Below are 19,388 nucleotides of genomic sequence, written 5' to 3' on the forward strand. Positions count from 1 at the left end.
TGTGTGTGTGTGTGTGTGTGTGAGTGTGTGTAATGAAACATAAAAATGAGGCACACAATAACCCAACAATGCTTTGGTGGAGTTTCCATTTCCTGCCCCTTTGACAGGTTAAAGAGAAACATTGTTTAGATATAGTTTCCCCATTGATTGGAATTTGGATCCCATTAATTAGCCCTTTCATGAGCGATCCATATGTTCCTGCCTGACTAATGAACTCCCCTCTCAACGTTTTTCTTCTCTCCGTTTCCGTCGCTCCGTGCCATCTCAGGTTTCCTCTGTAGCTCTGAGATTGACCAAAAATCTGCTTGATATTTGATGAGCAGCATTTGATGAAAGGCATTAGTGGGCCTGCATTATTTATGAACGGCGAGTGATGCATTAAGTCATTAAATATGTATAAGTACATTACATGAGAATGAACATGTCCCATAGCATGTCATATTGATTATAGTGTGAGTTACGGGCCTCCTGCATGATCCATATGAAAAAACATTATAGGAGATGGCTTAAGAGCCGTATTGACGGCCGCTCCCCCCGGACGCGTGGTCACAGTTGAGAAGTTGCAGTTTCAACTTGCTTCACCAGATCAAGGGGAGCGTCTGCACATGCAGCAGATTTTGTGTGGGAGAGTGGAAACAGTGCCAGCTCGCCCTGTCAAAGGAATTGTATTGTACCAGCATTATTGAATTCTTTCCCTTATCTGGTTATCGCTTCACATCTCCCACTGACAACTTTATTTCTTCGTCTTCACAAGTTCCTCTGGCCCCGTGGCCTTGTCAGGACAGGAAATGACCTGCAGTTCCCAGGCAGTGATGAAGCGGCAGATAAGTAAACTATGCTAATGCTCAACCAGTTGGTGATCATCTGAGGCGAGCAACCACCCAGTGCAATCTAAAATGAATTACTCAGCTAAAAAAGACAATCATTAATCTTTCCCGCCTCACCTTACAAGACCTTGCATGTGCTTATTTAGTTTACATCACTTTGATAGTAATTACAGTGGCGGCCCACAGCTATGCATTAAATTGAATACAATTTTTTTTGCATAGCTTAAGAAGAAAGTTCAGAATCCTTCTACAAATAAGAAATGAAAGTTTGCTTTGCCTCTTAGAACTAGTAGACTTTAAGCCTGATTCAACACTTTCCGACTATTCGTGATGATTATTTACTTAAATAAATTATTATTATTATCTCTGTGTGTTGGGGGTTTATGAAATAATCTTAACACTAACGATTGTGTCGGAGCCTCCCCAATCTTGAAATGTTTGATATTTATGATAATCGTCAATGAGAGCGAGCCGACCGGGAAGCGTCCACAACAGCTTCGTCCACCTCCTCAGCCATGGCTTGATTCATAGTTTTTCCTTTGTTTTTGTTTTTTGCTGAATAACAGAACAAGTGCAGCAAGCTGACAACATCGATCCTCCTCCATGTTTGTTTTTATCTTCTGACGTCGTGTTTGATCAAGCAAGTCTTTGGAATCTCTACTGTGAAATCTTTTCCTACAAACAACAAGTGTGTGGATTCATGTTCTGGTCAAATCACCTAGTGTGTGTGTTCTGTACATTTTAATATTAAATACTGGTTGAATCTGTCATTATGTCTGTGTTCTCCAACATTTTTTTTAAATCGGCTAAGAGTTGAAATTCCTCTAAAGTGCACCAGGCCTTAAGAGACCCTGCGTTTATCTGCACTGATTTGCTTCTTTTCCACATTACAAACTGATCCAGGAAAAAAAACAAAAAAAACAAGCTTCCTTGGAATTTCTTTTCCACAATTAGTATTCATGATCGTGGATGAAAACAAATGTAAGTTAAATTGTTCCCAAGCCACCTCAAACTGCTGGCGGCTGTTCCTCTCCCAGGTGACTCGTTTCATCTACAAAGACATGTGAGCCACCGTGTTGTACGTAAAAAAAAAAAACAATGTGGGCAATTACACATGTTCACATCAAGTGAAGACTCAGGAGGGTGTTTTTGCTGCAATTTAAAAATGAACTGGAGTCTAAATATGCAAATGAGGTGTAGTTTAATCTCCAAAACATACACCATGTAAATGGACAAGAATTAATGCCCTTGATCATTAAGTATATATATATATTTATGCATTTAATTAAATTGTTTAACCCCTGAACTCCTGGATAAACCGAATGATTGAATGTACAGCTAATGTTTGATTATATGAGGATCTAGATGATGCATTAAAAACACCAGGAGTAAAAATACTATACTTTGCTGCAACATTAATATTTTCTTATTTTTTGTGATGATGACTCTTGTAGAACAAAAAAACCCTGTGGCGTATGTGCGCACACACACACACACACACATAAAGACATACACAAAAATAACATGCAGTCAAAGTAGCTCAGTGGGGGGAAGGTTTTAATAAATCCACAGTAACGTGGCTCTATGGGGGCGTCTCGGGACCGGGCCAGGAAACCAGATGAACGTACCTGCCCCGGGGCTCAGAGACAAACAGCCAGGGTGTGGGGTGAGAGGGACTGGGGAGGGGCTGGGGGGGGGGGGGGGGGGGGGGGGGAGAGTTTGGGGGGGGAGAGTGGGGGGGAGTGGGGGGGAGACATCATGGGCCACAGGCCCATGATGTCTCTCATTGCCCCTGACTTCTCTCTCTCTCTCCCCCGCCATCAGGCCCCTCCGCCTCGCTCCCTCTGCTCACTTCATCAGCCACACAAAAAGCCCACAGACTCTCTGATGTGTTTGTCAGAGGAAAAATGCCCAATCACTTTAATAACATTTCATGCCATCTCCGCTTTCACCAAGGACTTTGGAGTTTGTGCCTCACTCAGTTAAACGCAGACTGTAATTTCAGACAAAACGCAATGGAAATGCCGAGTGCAGCCAATCAGATTTAATCATGTATGAAGAAATGTAATTTTGGAGGACACCAGGGCAGAGCGGGTTGATACGGGTATTAGTTACTATGCAAAAAGGCGTGTCCATACTCCCGGAATATGAATTTATGAAGCCTGCTTGTGATTTCAATCTGACTAATGTATCAGAACAAACCCATCTGTGCAGCTCTGACCCCTGAGGTGAGGGAGGGGGGGGAGTGCTGTGAGAGTGGGCGGCTGGTTTATGCTCCCACCATGAGCTAAGGTGGTCAGTGACATGGGAAATGAAATCTTTTACCCGCATTTGTGAAGCACAAAAGAAAAAGACACAATGAAAGAAGAAACTCTCCACACACTCTTTCCATGGGAAAAATTTTATTTATCAATAATGCGGATGTTTCCAAACTGGTGGAACGTTATATCCATTGTAGCTGGTGCCAATAGGTTACGCTGAGAAGCGGCAAAAAAAGTGAATGGCAAAAAATAAAAGAAATAAAATAACAAAACTTGACAGTTATGATTCAAACAAAGGGAAACAAATTCAACAGGTTTTTTGCTTACACATGCACATTGAAAAATAATACTGTGGCTTTGAACAATAGCAGAAATCAACCTACGGTGAGACTCATACCATGAGCGACCAACATCCTTGTGCTAAATTAGGAAAAAGAGAGATGACAAAGGAGAGGGGCGGAGGGAGAGAAAGGGAAGGAGAGAGAGCAACTTTAAAACAAAGGACCGCCTGGGAGATAATGAGTGGTGTAAACCGGATGATTTATTGGCGAGTGCAGCGGTCACACTCTCATACGTGGCCCCCTTTTTTCTTTTTTTCCTCTCCTTTTCTCCCCCCTATTTGCTCTCTCTCCGTCTCTCTCTTCGTCTGGCCTTATTAAAAATGGAGAGAAGATTAATCATTGTGGACCAAAAATGTTTTTGTTACATCTCATAATGGAGTGGAAGGTGTGGGTAGCTCAAAGGCAGTGGAATAACACAGTCTTCATACGCAGAGTTAAGTGCTGTCTCCAACAGGGAAAGGAGGTCTTATCATTATCATGACTTATCCTTTTCAAAGCTGCTTCAGTCCTGAACAGTTTCTGAGCAACTAGGATCCTGTTGGATGGCGATGTTAAAACTCTGAACCCCAGGTTTTTGTGTTTTTCTCTTTTTTTTCTTTAACACGTGTGGTAACAAAGACTTTTTTGACAATACTGGACACTGCAAATCAAAAGACAGCTTGTGTGTCCGTTGCAATAATAATCGGTTTTAACCCTAAAAGAAAATGAAATAAAATCATATTGCAAACAGAGACAAAAATGCAAGGATTCATACAAAACACACTTTAAAAAGACAGCTATTTACAAACATCCTCCATTACAAAAATCTAATCTTAAATTTTTTATTATGAGCAGTGTTCAGGTGAAATTACATCTTAAATTGGGCTCTATCCATATATTTACATTTCTCAGATATCTCCTCTTGAGTTTATTTTTTCTACCCCCCAAATTTGAACAACGTGAAGTGGTCACGAGAATGAATGAAAATGAGATATGGTTTGTGGTAATTTGGTAATGACTCCCTTGGCTGGTTTAGGTGAATGGATGCGCATCGGTCCGAAACAAAAATATTTGATCTGGATGTGTTTCACAGAGGGCCACTGAGGGCTGCATGCTGAGTTAAAACACAGGACCGCGAAAAAGCACGAGCAGCTGCTTAGGTTGTTAACTCCAAGGTTAACGACACGCGAAAGCTATCGGAGTCTTCCCCGAGTCTTCAAGCTGGGCTGCTCTTTTTTATCTCAGCAGTGTGTGTGTCTGCGGATGGCAATAGTTTGTGGCAGCGGATGATAGGTCCCTCCGCCCCGGCGAGTAAACATTCACCGGCAGTACGACCGTTTGACTGGAGATAAAAACCTGGACCCGTCAGTCTTGATGTGTCGGCGCGTGTGTGTGCACATGTGCATCAAACGTCAGCTCGTGTCTGGATGCTGAGGAATGGCCGCTCTTATCTCCCCTGCTCTCCTCTCACACATCATTAGGCGGGACTGCGGCGCACTCTGGCAGCCACACTGTTTGAGAGCGCCCACCTTCCAGTCCCCGAAAAACAAGTGTGTTCAGCGGCGAGACCACAGACGCTTCCACACACACACACATATACAGTATACACCTACACACACACGTGGAGGGAGCAACTGCGAATATAAGCACATATAAGCACATGTAGAAGCACCTACATGTTCACACAGACAGATTCAATCACCTGCCGTCCCCCACCCCCACCACCTAAAAGGGGAGCTTTTAGTGTGCACACCTCCAGCTGCAGTAAATCCTGCCTCGGTGCCGCTGCCCTGGGCTGTGTGATAGCTGAGCTGCAGTGTCCTCGCCGGCTGAACACCTTGACAGAGGAATATTCTGCACAGCATTTTCTATTCACAGCACAACTGGTGAGAGGATGAAGAAATAAAAAATAAAGAATGTTAAACTACCCCCCCTCCACCCGCCCCCCCCACCCCCTTCACCCCACCTCCCATACCCACTGCCATCTTCCCTCTCAGGCTAAAGCCAAGTCACAGGAACATTTCCTCCATCATCCCCCCCCCCCCCTCTCTCTCTCTCTCTCTCTCTCTCTCTCTCTCTCTCTCACTCTCTCTTTCCTCCCCGGCTGGTGAGTGTGGGCACTGGAGATGGCACATAGATTAGTCACATGCTGGCGACACCACTGACTGCACACTCCACTGACTCATCTACAGATGGCAGCCAATTGGCATCTGACAATAATGCATCTCGATGTTCCGCGGCGGCTCGCTATCCAACTTTATATATAGGGCATCCTCACCTATGTAGGCCAGCCAATCAGTGCCGAGCACCCAACCTACGTCCAACCTCGCCTAGCAGCAGGCATGCGGCGAACTGTTTGATCCTTACACTGTAGCACCAGAAGCTGGAACAAACAAATATCAACCTGCTTGCTATTTTTTTTTTAAAGCCTGAAAGCTCATCAGACACACATACACACGAAAAAAGCGAAAAACCTTCAGTTGATGCCAGCCAGAGCGCTAGATCGGTTTTATGAGATCTCTGGCATGTCTGTCTCTTCAGAGCGTTAGTCTGTCAGTCTTGTTTTTGAAGCGCATGATACACTAACTTACTGTTTTACCCCTAAGCCAATAAGTCTGCCCGGATACTAGACTGGTCTAGACATGTCAAACACACACACACACACACACACACACACATATACTCCCAGAGGACACAGATACACACAAGTAGGTCATAAATACCAGGGTAATGGTAAAGCTCACATCAGACCAGTGGAGAGGGAAGTATTCCCAGGAGCACACACATGTACAAATACTAATATACACCTACACATACACATACACATACACACCTCGACTTCAACAGTCCAGGTCAAGGTCATTCTTTTGGGGGAGGAAAAAGATTGAATGCAATGGATGACGTGGGTGAGTGAGAAGATGGGGGGTAATAACGATGATCTATTCAACTCTATACATTGTGCACTTGTAGGAAAAGTCTAACAAAATACAACTGCTTTGTGAACTGACGCAGGGTTCGAGGAAATCCTCCATCAAAAATAGTAAGTAAGGCAAACATCAGAGGTGCGAAGGGAGAGGAACACATTATTTCACACACTGTGTCTGATACCTGAGCTATCTGGAGAGTTTCCTGGTCCAGCGCGGAGCCCTGACTAACACACACACATGCACACATGCACACACACACACACACACACACACACACACACACACACACACACACACACACACACACACACACACACACACACACACACACACACACACACACACACACACACACACACACACACAAATTTTATGCTTGCACACACAAACTGCAGGCTGAGTGGCGTTTGGGGCCTGTGTCTGCCTGTTCCTGGCTATGTGTGCTCGGGTGGTGTGTTTAATTGGGTGTAGCACAGACTGTACTTCAGGGAACTGAGATAAGTTATATCCTGCCCATTAAAGGGGACAGCAAACTAGGAAGCTAAAGTTCCATCTGTTGGTTTGCTCCAGCCCTGCCCCCCTGTTGGCGCACAGCAGGGAGACGTAGAAGTTGGGAGGTGAAGGGAGGAGGAGGAGGAGGAAGAGGAGGGTGGGGATTTTCAGACAACCCAAACAAACAGAATAAACCTCTCATCAGTCAGCTCACAACCCCGCTGGTTACTGGTCAGTACGTGTCTCTCCAGATTTGTGCAGCAGGTGGTAGAAATAACAGGGGCTTGCAGAAGCATCAAGTCCCCAGAATGCAAAGGAAGGTGTTCTTCCCAGGACCATAAATCAAGCGCTCCTCCTTTCTCTCTCCTGGCTGTCGCGGGCTGTGGGGAGCATGTCAGACTTTGTAGTAGATGTTGGCGGGGCTCTGCGGGGGCATCTCCTGGACAATGTAGACGGGGTGGCCATAGTCGCCGCTCACCTTCTCATAGTGAGGGCAGTAGTTGTTCTCTGTCCGCAGCGGAATGATGATGTCGCTGGGCTCAGTGCCAGCTGTGCCCCCGGGCATCTTGGGATTGGACAGCGTGCTGAGCGACAGCGCCGAGGGGCGGGGCTGGGAGTGGGCGTTTTTCCTAGCACGCTTGCGCATCTTGATGAGCAGGATGACAAGGAGGAGGATGAGCAGGAGGAAGATGATGCAGCCAGCGCCAATGGTGAGGAACAGGCCCATCTTGGATCCGAAGATGCTGTCCGTGTTGGACGAGGAACCCTGGTCCTGATTCATGGTGTCTGGAGAGAGAAATAAAAAGATCCAGGGGTTAGGGACTGCGTATGAGTTATAATGGGGGAAGGGAGGGTCAGACAAGGAGGGGGTATCGTCAATTTATTTCTTCTAAAGGAAGAGTCGTCTAACTTTTGTATGACCGGGAGAACGTCTTTCTTCTCCCCATATTTCTATTTTATATCTCTGAGATTTATTATATGAAAAAAAACCTCAAACAGGTACATCAAAATGATGGTTTTCACGTGTGCCATGAAGTTCTAGTTTGCCATATGTAGACAATATGGCCCGGGATACAAAAGCCCTGCGGCAGCGTCGCCTGTTCTCGTTTCGCTCATTTGGCAACTATTAAAACAGTTTACTTAGCAGCTCTACATTTGCAAATGGAACGTGAATGAACTGTCACTATTTGTTTGAATAAATATTTACTTTGAAATATTGCAGAGAGAGCACTGGATGGTCCAACAAAAACATTTTCCTAACCCTGGGGATGTCCTTGGTTTTCATGGAATAAAACACAAGATTTATCAACACGCTTTCCGGCAACAATAATTTCCTGAGAGACTTCTAAACAATCAGAAGGGTAATAACAATTACAGCTAGTCAGTCCTGACATATCTAGATCTTACTGTTGTGGTACTAAATCAACTCTGATCACAGCCCTGTTTGTTGTTTGCTCCGTGCGACGCAACAGTCGCATTGATGTAATCTAATTGAATCAGCTCAATCAAAATAGCCTCCAAATGAAATCTGCAGTCGTCACTCAACATAACAAAGATTCCTGCTCCGATAAAGATTTAACCCCCGGCAGGTTTTTCTTGACATGGAACGTCGGGGCCACGTTCGGCAAAGGCCAAGTGAGATATGAAGGGTGGAAAAAAAAGAAGAAAATGAGGACGGCATATCGGAACATCTGATTTTATTTATCCTTTTTGTCTGAAGAGCTGGATTGGGGGGGGGGGGGGGGGGGGGGGGGGGGGTTGTGACTGGATGGGAGAGAGAATGACGGACTCCTCCAGTGAAATCCGAGAAGAAGCAAATCTGTTTTCCATGTATGCATGCAGCTGCTGCCAAAAGAGCAGGAACCCCCCACCACCTCCTGCCAGCACCACCTCTTTACTGTCCATGACCCCTCCACCACCACCACCCCCACCCCTCAAACACACACACACACACACACACAGAGACACACAAAAGCCTCATTCCTCCAGAGACCACCATCCCCACTAATGACTGTGTCTCCGCACTCCGCTGACCACTCTGCACTTAACCATTTCTTGAGGGGGGGGGGGGAGCTGCGCCTCACGTCTTATCACAACCGTAATGACATCACGAAAGCTACCGATTCCAGTCTTATCAGTGAAATCAGAGGCGGGAGGAATTTTCGTAAAATCTGGGCAGCAGAGAGAGGGAGAGAGCTGGAGAGAGGCTGTCAGAAATCTCATTCCTGAAATATCAGCCTCCTCAAAAAAAAGAAAAACGACACGTCCTTCATTCCACCCTCCACTCCTTCACTTGACATAATCACTGATCTAACAATGGTAGACAGGTAAAAGCCCGAGAATGGGGGGGAAAGTGACATTTGGAAATCTTTTTATAGAGGAAACTAATGTCAAATAAGCAATTATTAAATGAGGACGGCTTATCACATTGAGACAGGCAGTCTGTACTAGGAGGAAGTTTGCGGCACACAAAGTTGTGGAGTAAGTCAAAAAGTTAGTGTGGGGAGTGATTTCAGAAAAAAAAAGAAAGAAGTGGTTCCTCTTGTGGGAAGCAGCTCTGAAAGGTGCCGGTGAAAACAGGAAGCAAAGGAGTGCCCAGAGCTTCCAGCGAGGCGGAGGCGACTCCTTCACTTATCTCCGCTTTTAATCTTCATCGATCTGCAATTCTAATGAGGTTTAAAAATTATATTTAATAAAGCGGTATAACTGCACGTCTCCTTTGGGAGCAGAACAACCTTTGTGTACAGTATAATTAAGTACAGTGACTCAGGGTGAGCTGTGTTTGTTTTGGGTGTGGTTGCGTATTGTTTAACTGCAAACCACCTTTTTGATGAGTGTTATTTTGTTCTGTACGACATTGTTTTTTTTTACACCTATTCTCGCACGTTGACCCACAGCAATCAAAAGAAACGCCCCCGGCATGAAGGAGCCATATGAGAGAATGCGTACTCTGGGTGAGTCAACTGTGATTTATATTTTCTCCTTTTCAGCTTAATGTGATTAATTATTAGCGGAACCCTTGGGGCTGTGAATATTCGTTTTTTTTCCTTTACGTTTCAAAAACCTTTATCTTGCTAAACTATTTGCAGTCTAGAAAGCCTTCGAAGGGTCTCACGAAGCAGTTTGTGATTGGAGTGTCTGGTCAATCTGCTCACCAGGGTTTCCTGGCATCTCGGGCCCCCCATGGTCAGGCGGGCGGCTGGGACTGGACTCCGGTATGGCGTTGTCTTCAGGAGTCTCTGGCGCCACTGGATTCACCGCATTTGGAACTGTGGGGAAAACAAAAAACAAAACACACACAGAGAGTGAGCCTTGGCAAGATGTACGCGCTGAATTACAACGACTCGTTCCCCTGCGTCAGCGAGGGTTATTTTTTATTATCTCTTGATATATCATTTATACGTAAGAAGGTTATCTTTGCTTGTGTTGAAAACATTTCGGGAGTGAAGATGAAAGCACAAAATAGAGGAAGGACAAGTTAGCAAACGTCTGTGAAACACGCCGGTATCCCTGTCCTGTCGTAAAAAATGAGCTCACATCTACATCAGCAGCTCCTTCAGCAAACACTCAGACAGGCCTTTCCAACGCTGACACATTCATGAGACACACACACACACACAGATACACATGCACACATATATGCACACACCTAGAATATACTTACAATACACTTAGGCATGGCAGAATGAGGGTAAAGTAGTTATATATTAACTTTTTATTGTTTTACATTATTCATCACGTTAAAAGGCCATAATATGCCTTATTTATTGCTCCGGCTTTAACTCTGGCACACTTTTGAAGAGGAGAGAATAGCAGGACATGCAGGAGGAGAAGCGGGAGACGAGGAGAGGAGTAGAAGCGGCGGGGAGGGGGCTGCACACGCTCTGAGGGGAACGCAAAGGAAACAGACAGTTTATCTGTCTGTCTGTTGTGATTTCAGCACGCGCACTTTGAAGTCTTTGTGCGGTAAATACTGGTGGGTCCGCGGCGTGGCTTTTTACGAGGGCAGGGCCGGCAGACGGAGGGCTGTTATAAACTATTAGCGAAGCCGGTCAGATGGATTCCACAGCACGCTATCAGATGCCTCTCCTCTATCAGGCCTTATCTGCCTCTGCCCAAAGGCCTGCTCAAGGCGTGTGTGAGAGAGAAAGAGAGGAGGGCGTGTGGGGAGGCAATTTACATTTGAGTCCCTCGTGGCGAGTCTGTGTGGCCGTGCATGAGTGCTGTGTGTGTGAAAAGGGCCTGACAGTCTAGCAGTCTATTTGCTATTTCCATCCCGGGTTCGGCCGAGACTTGTCGAAAGAAATGATTCGGGTGTGGGACGTCTGGCAGATTGAACACCAGACAAGAGAGAGGGGGAAAAGACAAAGAAGGAACATAAATACATGGCTGTATCCACTTCTCTGTGACTACAACTTTTCAAACCGATCCTTGCCTATCTTGTCCACGTCCAGACCACCACTCCGCTCCGTGCTGATTGCAGCAGCGGTGGTGGATCTAGCCAGGAGCTGTTGTGTGCCGTCAATAATTGATGAGAAAAGACAGGAGTGAGAAGTGGGAACATTCACGCATGGCAGAGGATATGAGAGGACACAGTGATCTGATTCACTCCGCACACATAGACCAACACTGTGCGTCAACCTCTGAGCATGTGCGCCGAGCGTTTGTAATGTTCTGACCCATTTTTTCTGTGTGTGCTGCTGACATTTCCCTGAGCTATGCAGACAGCAACTACCTCAGAACTGCCAACCCGCCAGAAGGAGGGAGAAGGCACGCAGGGGGAGGGGGGGGTGCGAGCGAGGGAGACAATGATCGAGCAACACAGGAGAGAGACAGATATGTTGGGAGAGAGAGAGAGGGGGAGAGAACGAGGAGAGAGAGATGCGTGCGAGGCAGTGAGTCAACATATTTCTAATGAGCACAGTGACATGATGTGCAGGAAGAGAAAGAGAGTGCTGAACAGAGCTGGATGTATTAAATATGGGTTCCTCGTATTTCCCCGTTCATTCAGCTTCCGTTCCTTTTTACCTCACATCTTATATAAAGACAAAAGATGGGACAGGAGGCATTTAAAGCACAATTATACATTGAAGCGTCTGGGCGCGTGACTTCCTGCAGATGCACAATTCTGCATGATTTGAGCCGGGAGTGTCGCCACGATAAAATGCAAATGTAATGTAATGGAAAATTCCACTGATCAATGTCTTACTACTGTTTTGACTGTTTTCTGTGCACTTAGCTGATGCAACCTCAAAGTTCCACCACCTGTGCAACTGTGTGCTGGGTTTGATTCCCCTTTCTGTAACAGTGATGCCAGACAGCAGACGGCCCTGTCTGCTGTCTGTTCTGTTTCCCATTTTATCACATTGTATAAAAACCCTCCTTTTTAACTTTCTTGTGGTTGCACTCTGAGCCATGTTGCTGGCTGTGTAACCCTCTGCAGAGCTAATAATTAAAACTCTAAGGCAACTCCGGTCTGAGAAACTCATTATTTCAAATCTCATGATAAATTTCCACGACAGTAACATTAAGAGAATGGGAACATATTGCATTCTTCTGATGATTCAAGAAATTGTAATCCATAGTGCAACGGGCAAAAAAGGAGTAGGAGTGGACATATGGGGAGATCTTGGGGACTTGGCTGCAGAGAGTGTTGGCATTCAGCTCCAGAGACAGAGGAAATGTGGCTTAAACACAATACCATCTTGGGTCAGAGCCGAGCAGGGCCAAGTTGTGTGTGTGTGTGTCTGTGTGTGTGGCTGTAGAAAATAAAGTCTAATAATACTGCATATAAGAGCTATTTCAGTCTTTTAAGGGACTTTTTTCAATACATTGATTTAAACGTCAGATAATCAGCCTTTCACAGGCTTCCGGAGGCCAAAGTGATGTCTTCAAATCACGTCTTTTTGTCTCACCGACACTCCACCGGCCAACTTAAATTCAGTTTATAATTAAATAATGAGAAAAGCTGCAGATTTTCACTTTCGGAACGAGCAAGTGTTTGCAGTTTTTTGCTTGTTAATGGCTCAGTGGTATAAATGACTATCAAATGCATTTTCTGTCCACCCTTTTGCCAATTAATCAGCAAATCTGTTCACCACTTGCAGCCCTAATGGTGCCTTCATTATTTTTTCACGAAAAAAAAAAAAGAAATCCCCAGGACGGTGTCCGCAGCAGTTAAATCAAAGTTTCTGTCAATTCTCTAATTTCTCACGGCCGGTCTTCAAATAATTACTGGGTTGGATGGGCACATTATGCGTCAAGGATTCCACCCACAGAAATAGATTTAGTACATATATATAGAGGAAGTAGTAGCAGCTGGGCCGGCAGCATCTTTTCTAACAAGGTTTTTAGGGCACGTTGATTGTGAGTGACAGCTCGCTTCAGAACGCTTTGGGGAAACGAGTGCACGGCGCTGGAGAAGCTGAGGAGCAACCGGCAGCCACAGAAACACACACAGAAGCTGAGAGGAACTTTCCTAGAACTTTCCTCAAATAAGACGTTTCCTTTCAAACTTCTTTTCACATGTTCGGGGAGTTGTTTTTCCTCCGGGGTAATAGTTTAGTGCACAAGTGTGGTTGTTGTTGCCTGAGTTTGTGCAGCCGTGTTGTGATTTGGCGATGGTGGTACAACCCCGGTGATGTCGGGTGCTCTAATTGACCTACATGGGAAGATAATGCGATGCCTGTCTGTCTCGGAGATGGCTGGTCGGGTGTTTTTCACTGGATCTGCTGAATTTGTTCCAACTCAGACCTTGCTAGCATCAGCAGCTTGTTAGCTTCTCTTCTCCTACTGGCTGCCAGGATACGCTGCTGTCATCCCACTAGCCAACAGTCAAATGTCGGCACACAAATTTGCAGGCATACACACACAAACACACACACCGACACACGCAAACACACACACCGACACACTCACATACACTTAGAAGATTTCTCAGCGAGTCCCTGTTTGTTTTTGACAAGTTGAGATCCAGCTTTTAAGCTGGAATCATCACGGCAGGCAGATGTTCCTCTCAGATGGTTGGTGTCAGTTTCAGTCAAAACAACCAAACCAAGGAAAAGGCCCAGTGTTTACAGAGTAACACATCTGTGTATTATAACCTGTCAAAACCAGGATACGGATGTCCACAGATTGAACTAAACTGCATCTAAAAGTGAAATGCCCGATGCAAACCAAATGTTGTGTCCGAGGATATCTAAACAAAGCTAGTTTGTTTACTTCCAGCATTTTTAGTTCGACTTACCCTGACCGGGCCCTTACATTCCAGTTTCAAACACGTTCTGTGATTACTAGAGTCAGGCTGAGGAACATCTGACAAACATCACAGGAGGAAGTCGATCCTCACACTCATGTCTTATTTACATGTTATTACTTAACGATCGACACTATTTGTTTGTCTATGAAAAGATTTATTCAAAACTCCGGTAAAGGCCAATAGAGTTGGGGAATATGGAAACAATCTTCTAACTAAATATGTGTAATTTTTTACAGCCTGATATCGAAATAGATCATGATTACATTGAGAAACCAGTCAGATGGGACTGTTGTATCATGACAAACATATGAACCCAAACAAACACTTCACAAGTTAGAGTGCTTCATCACAGTGAAGCCAGAAAAAAACCTCCAGCAAATCCAATAGTGCAGTCCATGAAGCAGAGCTGCTTATCGACCTGCAGCATTGACTGCAATGACCTAATACAACGAGAGTGATCAAAGGGACAGTGACCTCTGAATCAACAGTATGGTCAGACACATCTCAACATGTATATTATCATACTGCCCGAATAGAAAGCTGATTTAAAATATTTTCATGTTGAACTTTTACCATTTGTGTGTTACATTTTATATTTTATTTTATTTTATTTTCCATTCTATTATTTTCCATCATTGTATTAGTTATCAAATACACAATTTGAAACCCACTTCTTCCCATTTCTATCCTGAATATACAATAAAAAATATTAAAAATTAAATACTAATAATTAAATATTTTATATCAAACTATAATGTGCTGCAATTTGTAGTAACCACACATTTTAAGGGTTTTAAGGGTTTTTATCAATGTATTTTGACTTTAACTAAAACGTTTAGGTATAAGACAGTTGTAATCATATGAATCATGTTCTATTATTTTATATGAACATGGGGAAGAAAATGAAAATATGAATTGAATTGATTGTATTCTATATATTAAGGAAGGCCTTACAATAATTATATCAATGTCTTTATGTTTATGCCAACCGAGCAAACTCTCTGTTTGTGTTTTAAACCCACGTGTGTGATTAATTTGTACATTTGTGTAAACAGTTAATAAAAGTTTTATTATACACTGGAGGGATTTGTTTGTGTGTGTAATTATATGTCATTAAATTTGATTAAAGCATTACACTCCATTATCAATTCCTCCTTTGTAAACCAGTTATGCTGGTTTATGATGCCTCGGGAGAGAAGTTAAAATTGTAGACAACTTCCTGTTGACAAATTTTTTTTCCCCCCAGAGATTTGAAATCACCACGTTTGGAAAAGCATGGCTAGTTTGGACATTATTGGCTGTTATTGTAAACACGGCCTATATTGTGATGTTCACTATATCACAATGTTAGGACTACGATTTTTTTGTAAATTTTACAAACAGTATATTAAGTGCAAAAAATGCTAAATTGCCTATAAAATGAGTTTATTGATTATTTCTTATTTTTGCTTGGTTTTATTCATTTCAATAACATCATTTTATAAAATGATGGAATAATTTAAGCCCATCATTATGACGTGACATCATTGAAAGTCACAGAACAATGATGATGATTTATCCCCTCCGCCCTTGGTAATGGCACTAAAGAAGTCATATATAAAAAAAAAATTAAAACCCATCAGCGCCGGTGGCCTGCTCATTTCATAATGCAACTTCAAAGTTGTAGAGAGCAGGTCCCGTCAGAGGCTGGTGGCGAACAAAGTCACGCTAGGCACACATGGCGATAAATGAAAATGTCACACCAAAGTGAAACATGGCTTTAAGGCACCAGTGGCAGTGTGTTGTGTTCTGCATGTGAGGTGAGCGCACATTTACCTTGTCCGACTTTCATGATGACTTTCATGGCTCGGCTCTTGCACGCGCCCCCCTCTCGGTTCTCCAGGCCCTCGACTGTGCCATTGGAGGTTGCTGGAGGAGGAGGAGGAGGAGGAGGAGGAGGAGGAGGAGGAGGAGAGAGACAAGAAGTGATGGAGGGTGAAGAGAGGAAGAGGAGCAGCAGAAGAAGAGGACAAAGAGGAGGAGAGAAGATGACACACTGGTTAATGAGCACGTCCATAACGCACAGAACTAATCAATATTTACGACAAGCACTGATTAGCTGTTCCAGTGATTAGCCATTCTCACCCTCAATCAACCGCCAGCTCCTCTCAACGGTATCTCTCATTAACACAATAAAGTGAAGTCAAATGAATGGAACAACATTAGAGCCTGCTGGGGGAGGTTGGGCGTTGAGGTGGAGAGGAGGAACATGGTCAGTCCTGCGTGTGTGTGTGTGTGTGTGTGTGTGTGTGTGTGTGTGTGTGTGTGTGTGTGTGTGTGTGTGTGTGTGTGTGTGAGTGTGTGCGTGTGTGTGAGAGAGAGAGAGAGCGAGGGAGTGTGTGTTTTTCGGCCTGTGCATAGTTTAGCAGTGAGACATGGCAGCGAGAGTTCCAGCTGCTTGCCAAGTCCTCGAGCTGCTTACTCCCTCTGAGCCACATGTGTCATTACTTGATGGTAGTGCTGAGAGCTAAATGCCTCCCTTAATGTTCGTACATATGTGTGTGTGTGTGTGTGTGTGTGTGTGTGTCCATCCATTGCTATATTAGAGCGTGTGCGTGTCAGCTTCTTCCCATTTGCTTTAAAGTGTGCGTTCTGCTTTGACTTGAGTGAGGAGCTCAGGGTCGAGGGTTGTTTATTCAATGTCACATTCACTTCAGACGCTGCGACACAATTGGCTGTCTATTTTAGGGATCATGATAATGACCTAGGGAGACAGAGTGTGACTCTGACCTTTACACTGAACGGCTGAGCACAAGGCAAGTGTGTTTGTGTGTGTGTGTGTGTGTGTGTGTATATATATTTGTGCGTGTGCGTAGGCGTGCGCCTGTGTGGGCGCATGCGATGGCAGCTCTAATTTTGGAATTCCCCAAATGCTCTCCATCTCCGCTTAGTCTGCTGTTTTAACTCCCTTCCTCTGAAATGCTTTTGTTTCTCCCTTCCTCATATTATCCGTCTCGGTCTCTCCCTCTGTCTGTTTTTTCGCTCACTTCATTTAGTTTTTTTTTTATCTGTGCTATTTGGCTTTACCCCTCCCCTTCCCTCCCTCTTAACTCAATGACCATCTCCCTGGGTGATTGCTTCAGATGGCACCCTCATTATGATGAGATAGTCTTGGAGAGGGTGCTTATCTGATGATGACAAGAAGAGGCAGACTGGGCTACAGACGTGGGGGGTTGCATGGGACCAAACAATGCACCACAAACATCAGAATACTGTACATCTGTACGTGTGATGTATGGATGTTTGTATGTGTATTTCCTTGCTGTAAACTGAAGCTGTCTGGAGCAGTGTTGGAATCTGGCTGAGCAGCGATGGGAAAGCTCATCTAGTTGATTCATGCCTTGTCATTCCTAAGTATTATTAATGCTGACATTTTGTTGCCCTGTGGGATTTCTGCTTTGTGCTCGGGTGAGATGGAAGAAAACTAAATAATGAATTGCACTAATGTTATGTTACATTATCAGATCATGCCCGGGCTCTAAATTACAAAGCCAACCACAAACATATTGTGAGTGTGGCTGGAGTACGTGATAATTTGTGAAAATGATTGTGATAACATTGTGTCAGGAGCCATTTAGAACCCCACCCCCCACCCTCTGCTCGCTGTAGACTCAACATGAATGAGCAAACCGGACACTGATATATATATACGAGGAGGGGCCAAGCCAGAGCTGAGCGCAGCAACACACAGATTTCAAATTTACGTGGGGCATTAATGTGAATGAACACTCAAGGCTAAGTGCGTCTTATGATTTATGTAAAGTCTGTGCTGGGAGCATGTCTCTGCTAAAGGGAACATTGAAAGACAGTGAGGTGAACAAGCCCGTTTCCAGTCTTAAAGGAGCACGGGCTCCCGGCTCGAGCGGCCCAGATGCTGCCACGAGGGCTAACCTCATCCTGCCATTTTCCACCCAATTTCCCCTCTTCTTTCAATTTGAACATTTCCAGGGCAAGGTTATACAAAAAAAATAAGCTCTTTGAAGATCCGGCTCAAAGGCGCTCGAATAATCTGACTAAGAGGGAGCGTCATGCTATGAATTTTATATCCACTCGGGGAGAGCAAATCGTCTCCGTGTTAACTTACTTCTGTCATCTAAATTAACTTTTCCTTCAGGCTCCTGCGTCCCTGATGTGGCACGTTGATAAGTTGGCCCTCGGAGGCCTCTGTTTAGGCTAACAACGGAAAGCGACCTCGATTCATAAAGACATGATCACTTTACATGTTGTTTGTATCGAGGCCACTTAAGATGTCAAATAATTCAGGGCCTTTTACTGAACTGTTGGAAATTCTTAATCCGATTAACTGTGTCCAATTTTAACCACGTTTCCTTATGTGAATCCATCTTTTAAGTACTATTCAAGATGGAAATCCGCCTCAGACATAACTGCTCAGTGCATTAGAATGTCTTTTTTAAAAGAAAATTGCAGTCTGTTGAGTAACATGCGCTCCTGTGTTTGTCATTTTAATCCCTGTCTGATATCAGTGTATTTACATCTAGCATGTCAGAGATCACTTTTTAAAAAACGATGCTATGCCAGCCGCGTTTCCATACCTGCCAACTCCATAACCTACTCCACAACGACACTCTGCCAGCTTTTTTCTTTTAATCTGAAAACCTTTCACTCACTCTATCTCCTCTTTCTCTCACTCTCACTCCCTCTCGCTCTCTCTCTCTCTCATTTCATCCCCGCACCCTGACGTTAATCCAAATCTGGATTTCCAGATATTAAAAGGCCAACGGTCATGTCATGTTTTGGAAAGCGGAAACTGGGGAATTGGGTCTTCCTGTGTTCCTCAACGGAGATAAAAACACAAGGGGATAAAGCGACGACAGGACGAAGAACAAAGGGAGCCAGTCTGCTGCTAATGATTTAGTGGAGCAAACCGGTTGAATGTTAGTGGTCCAGAATACCGAAAGAACTGGTCATTGCAAGAAGGAATGTTGCCTTTTTTTTAAATAAAGCGGTCGGCTCCAAAGAGAAGTTTTTGTATGATTTAGGGCCCTTTTTGTGGGTGTGGATCATTGGCCGCAGAGTGACTAGTGGGAGAACAAAAGATCTACAGCTGCTGAAGTCATAAGAGAAACCAGGTGCCAAATGTTGATGTTGGGAAATATCTACAGTACAAAGTATCAGCCAACAGAAAGCCGTACAAGGGAAGGAGCTGGCTCGCAAAAACTGCTCCCGTTCCAATACTACACATGCACCACTACTGCTAACACATTAACATATATTTCTGAATGCACACACCGACATGTACACAA

General features: G+C 44.4%; 1 protein-coding gene across 1 annotated transcript in view; it reads right to left on the reverse strand.

Annotated features, from left to right (window-relative positions):
• Positions 1–6,676: 6,676 nt before the first annotated feature.
• Positions 6,677–19,388, reverse strand: part of efnb1 (ephrin-B1) — a 55,316-nt gene continuing 42,604 nt past the window's right edge. The window contains exons 3-5 of the mRNA XM_034597202.1: positions 15,901–15,993; positions 9,983–10,096; positions 6,677–7,613 (exon numbers count right to left, since the gene is read on the reverse strand). Of these exons, the coding sequence (XP_034453093.1) occupies positions 7,222–7,613; positions 9,983–10,096; positions 15,901–15,993 (599 nt within the window). The 3' untranslated portion in view covers positions 6,677–7,221. The remainder of the gene's footprint in view (positions 7,614–9,982; positions 10,097–15,900; positions 15,994–19,388) is intronic.

This window comes from Hippoglossus hippoglossus, chromosome 10 (assembly GCF_009819705.1).
Source record: "Hippoglossus hippoglossus isolate fHipHip1 chromosome 10, fHipHip1.pri, whole genome shotgun sequence".
Taxonomy (NCBI): domain Eukaryota; kingdom Metazoa; phylum Chordata; class Actinopteri; order Pleuronectiformes; family Pleuronectidae; genus Hippoglossus; species Hippoglossus hippoglossus.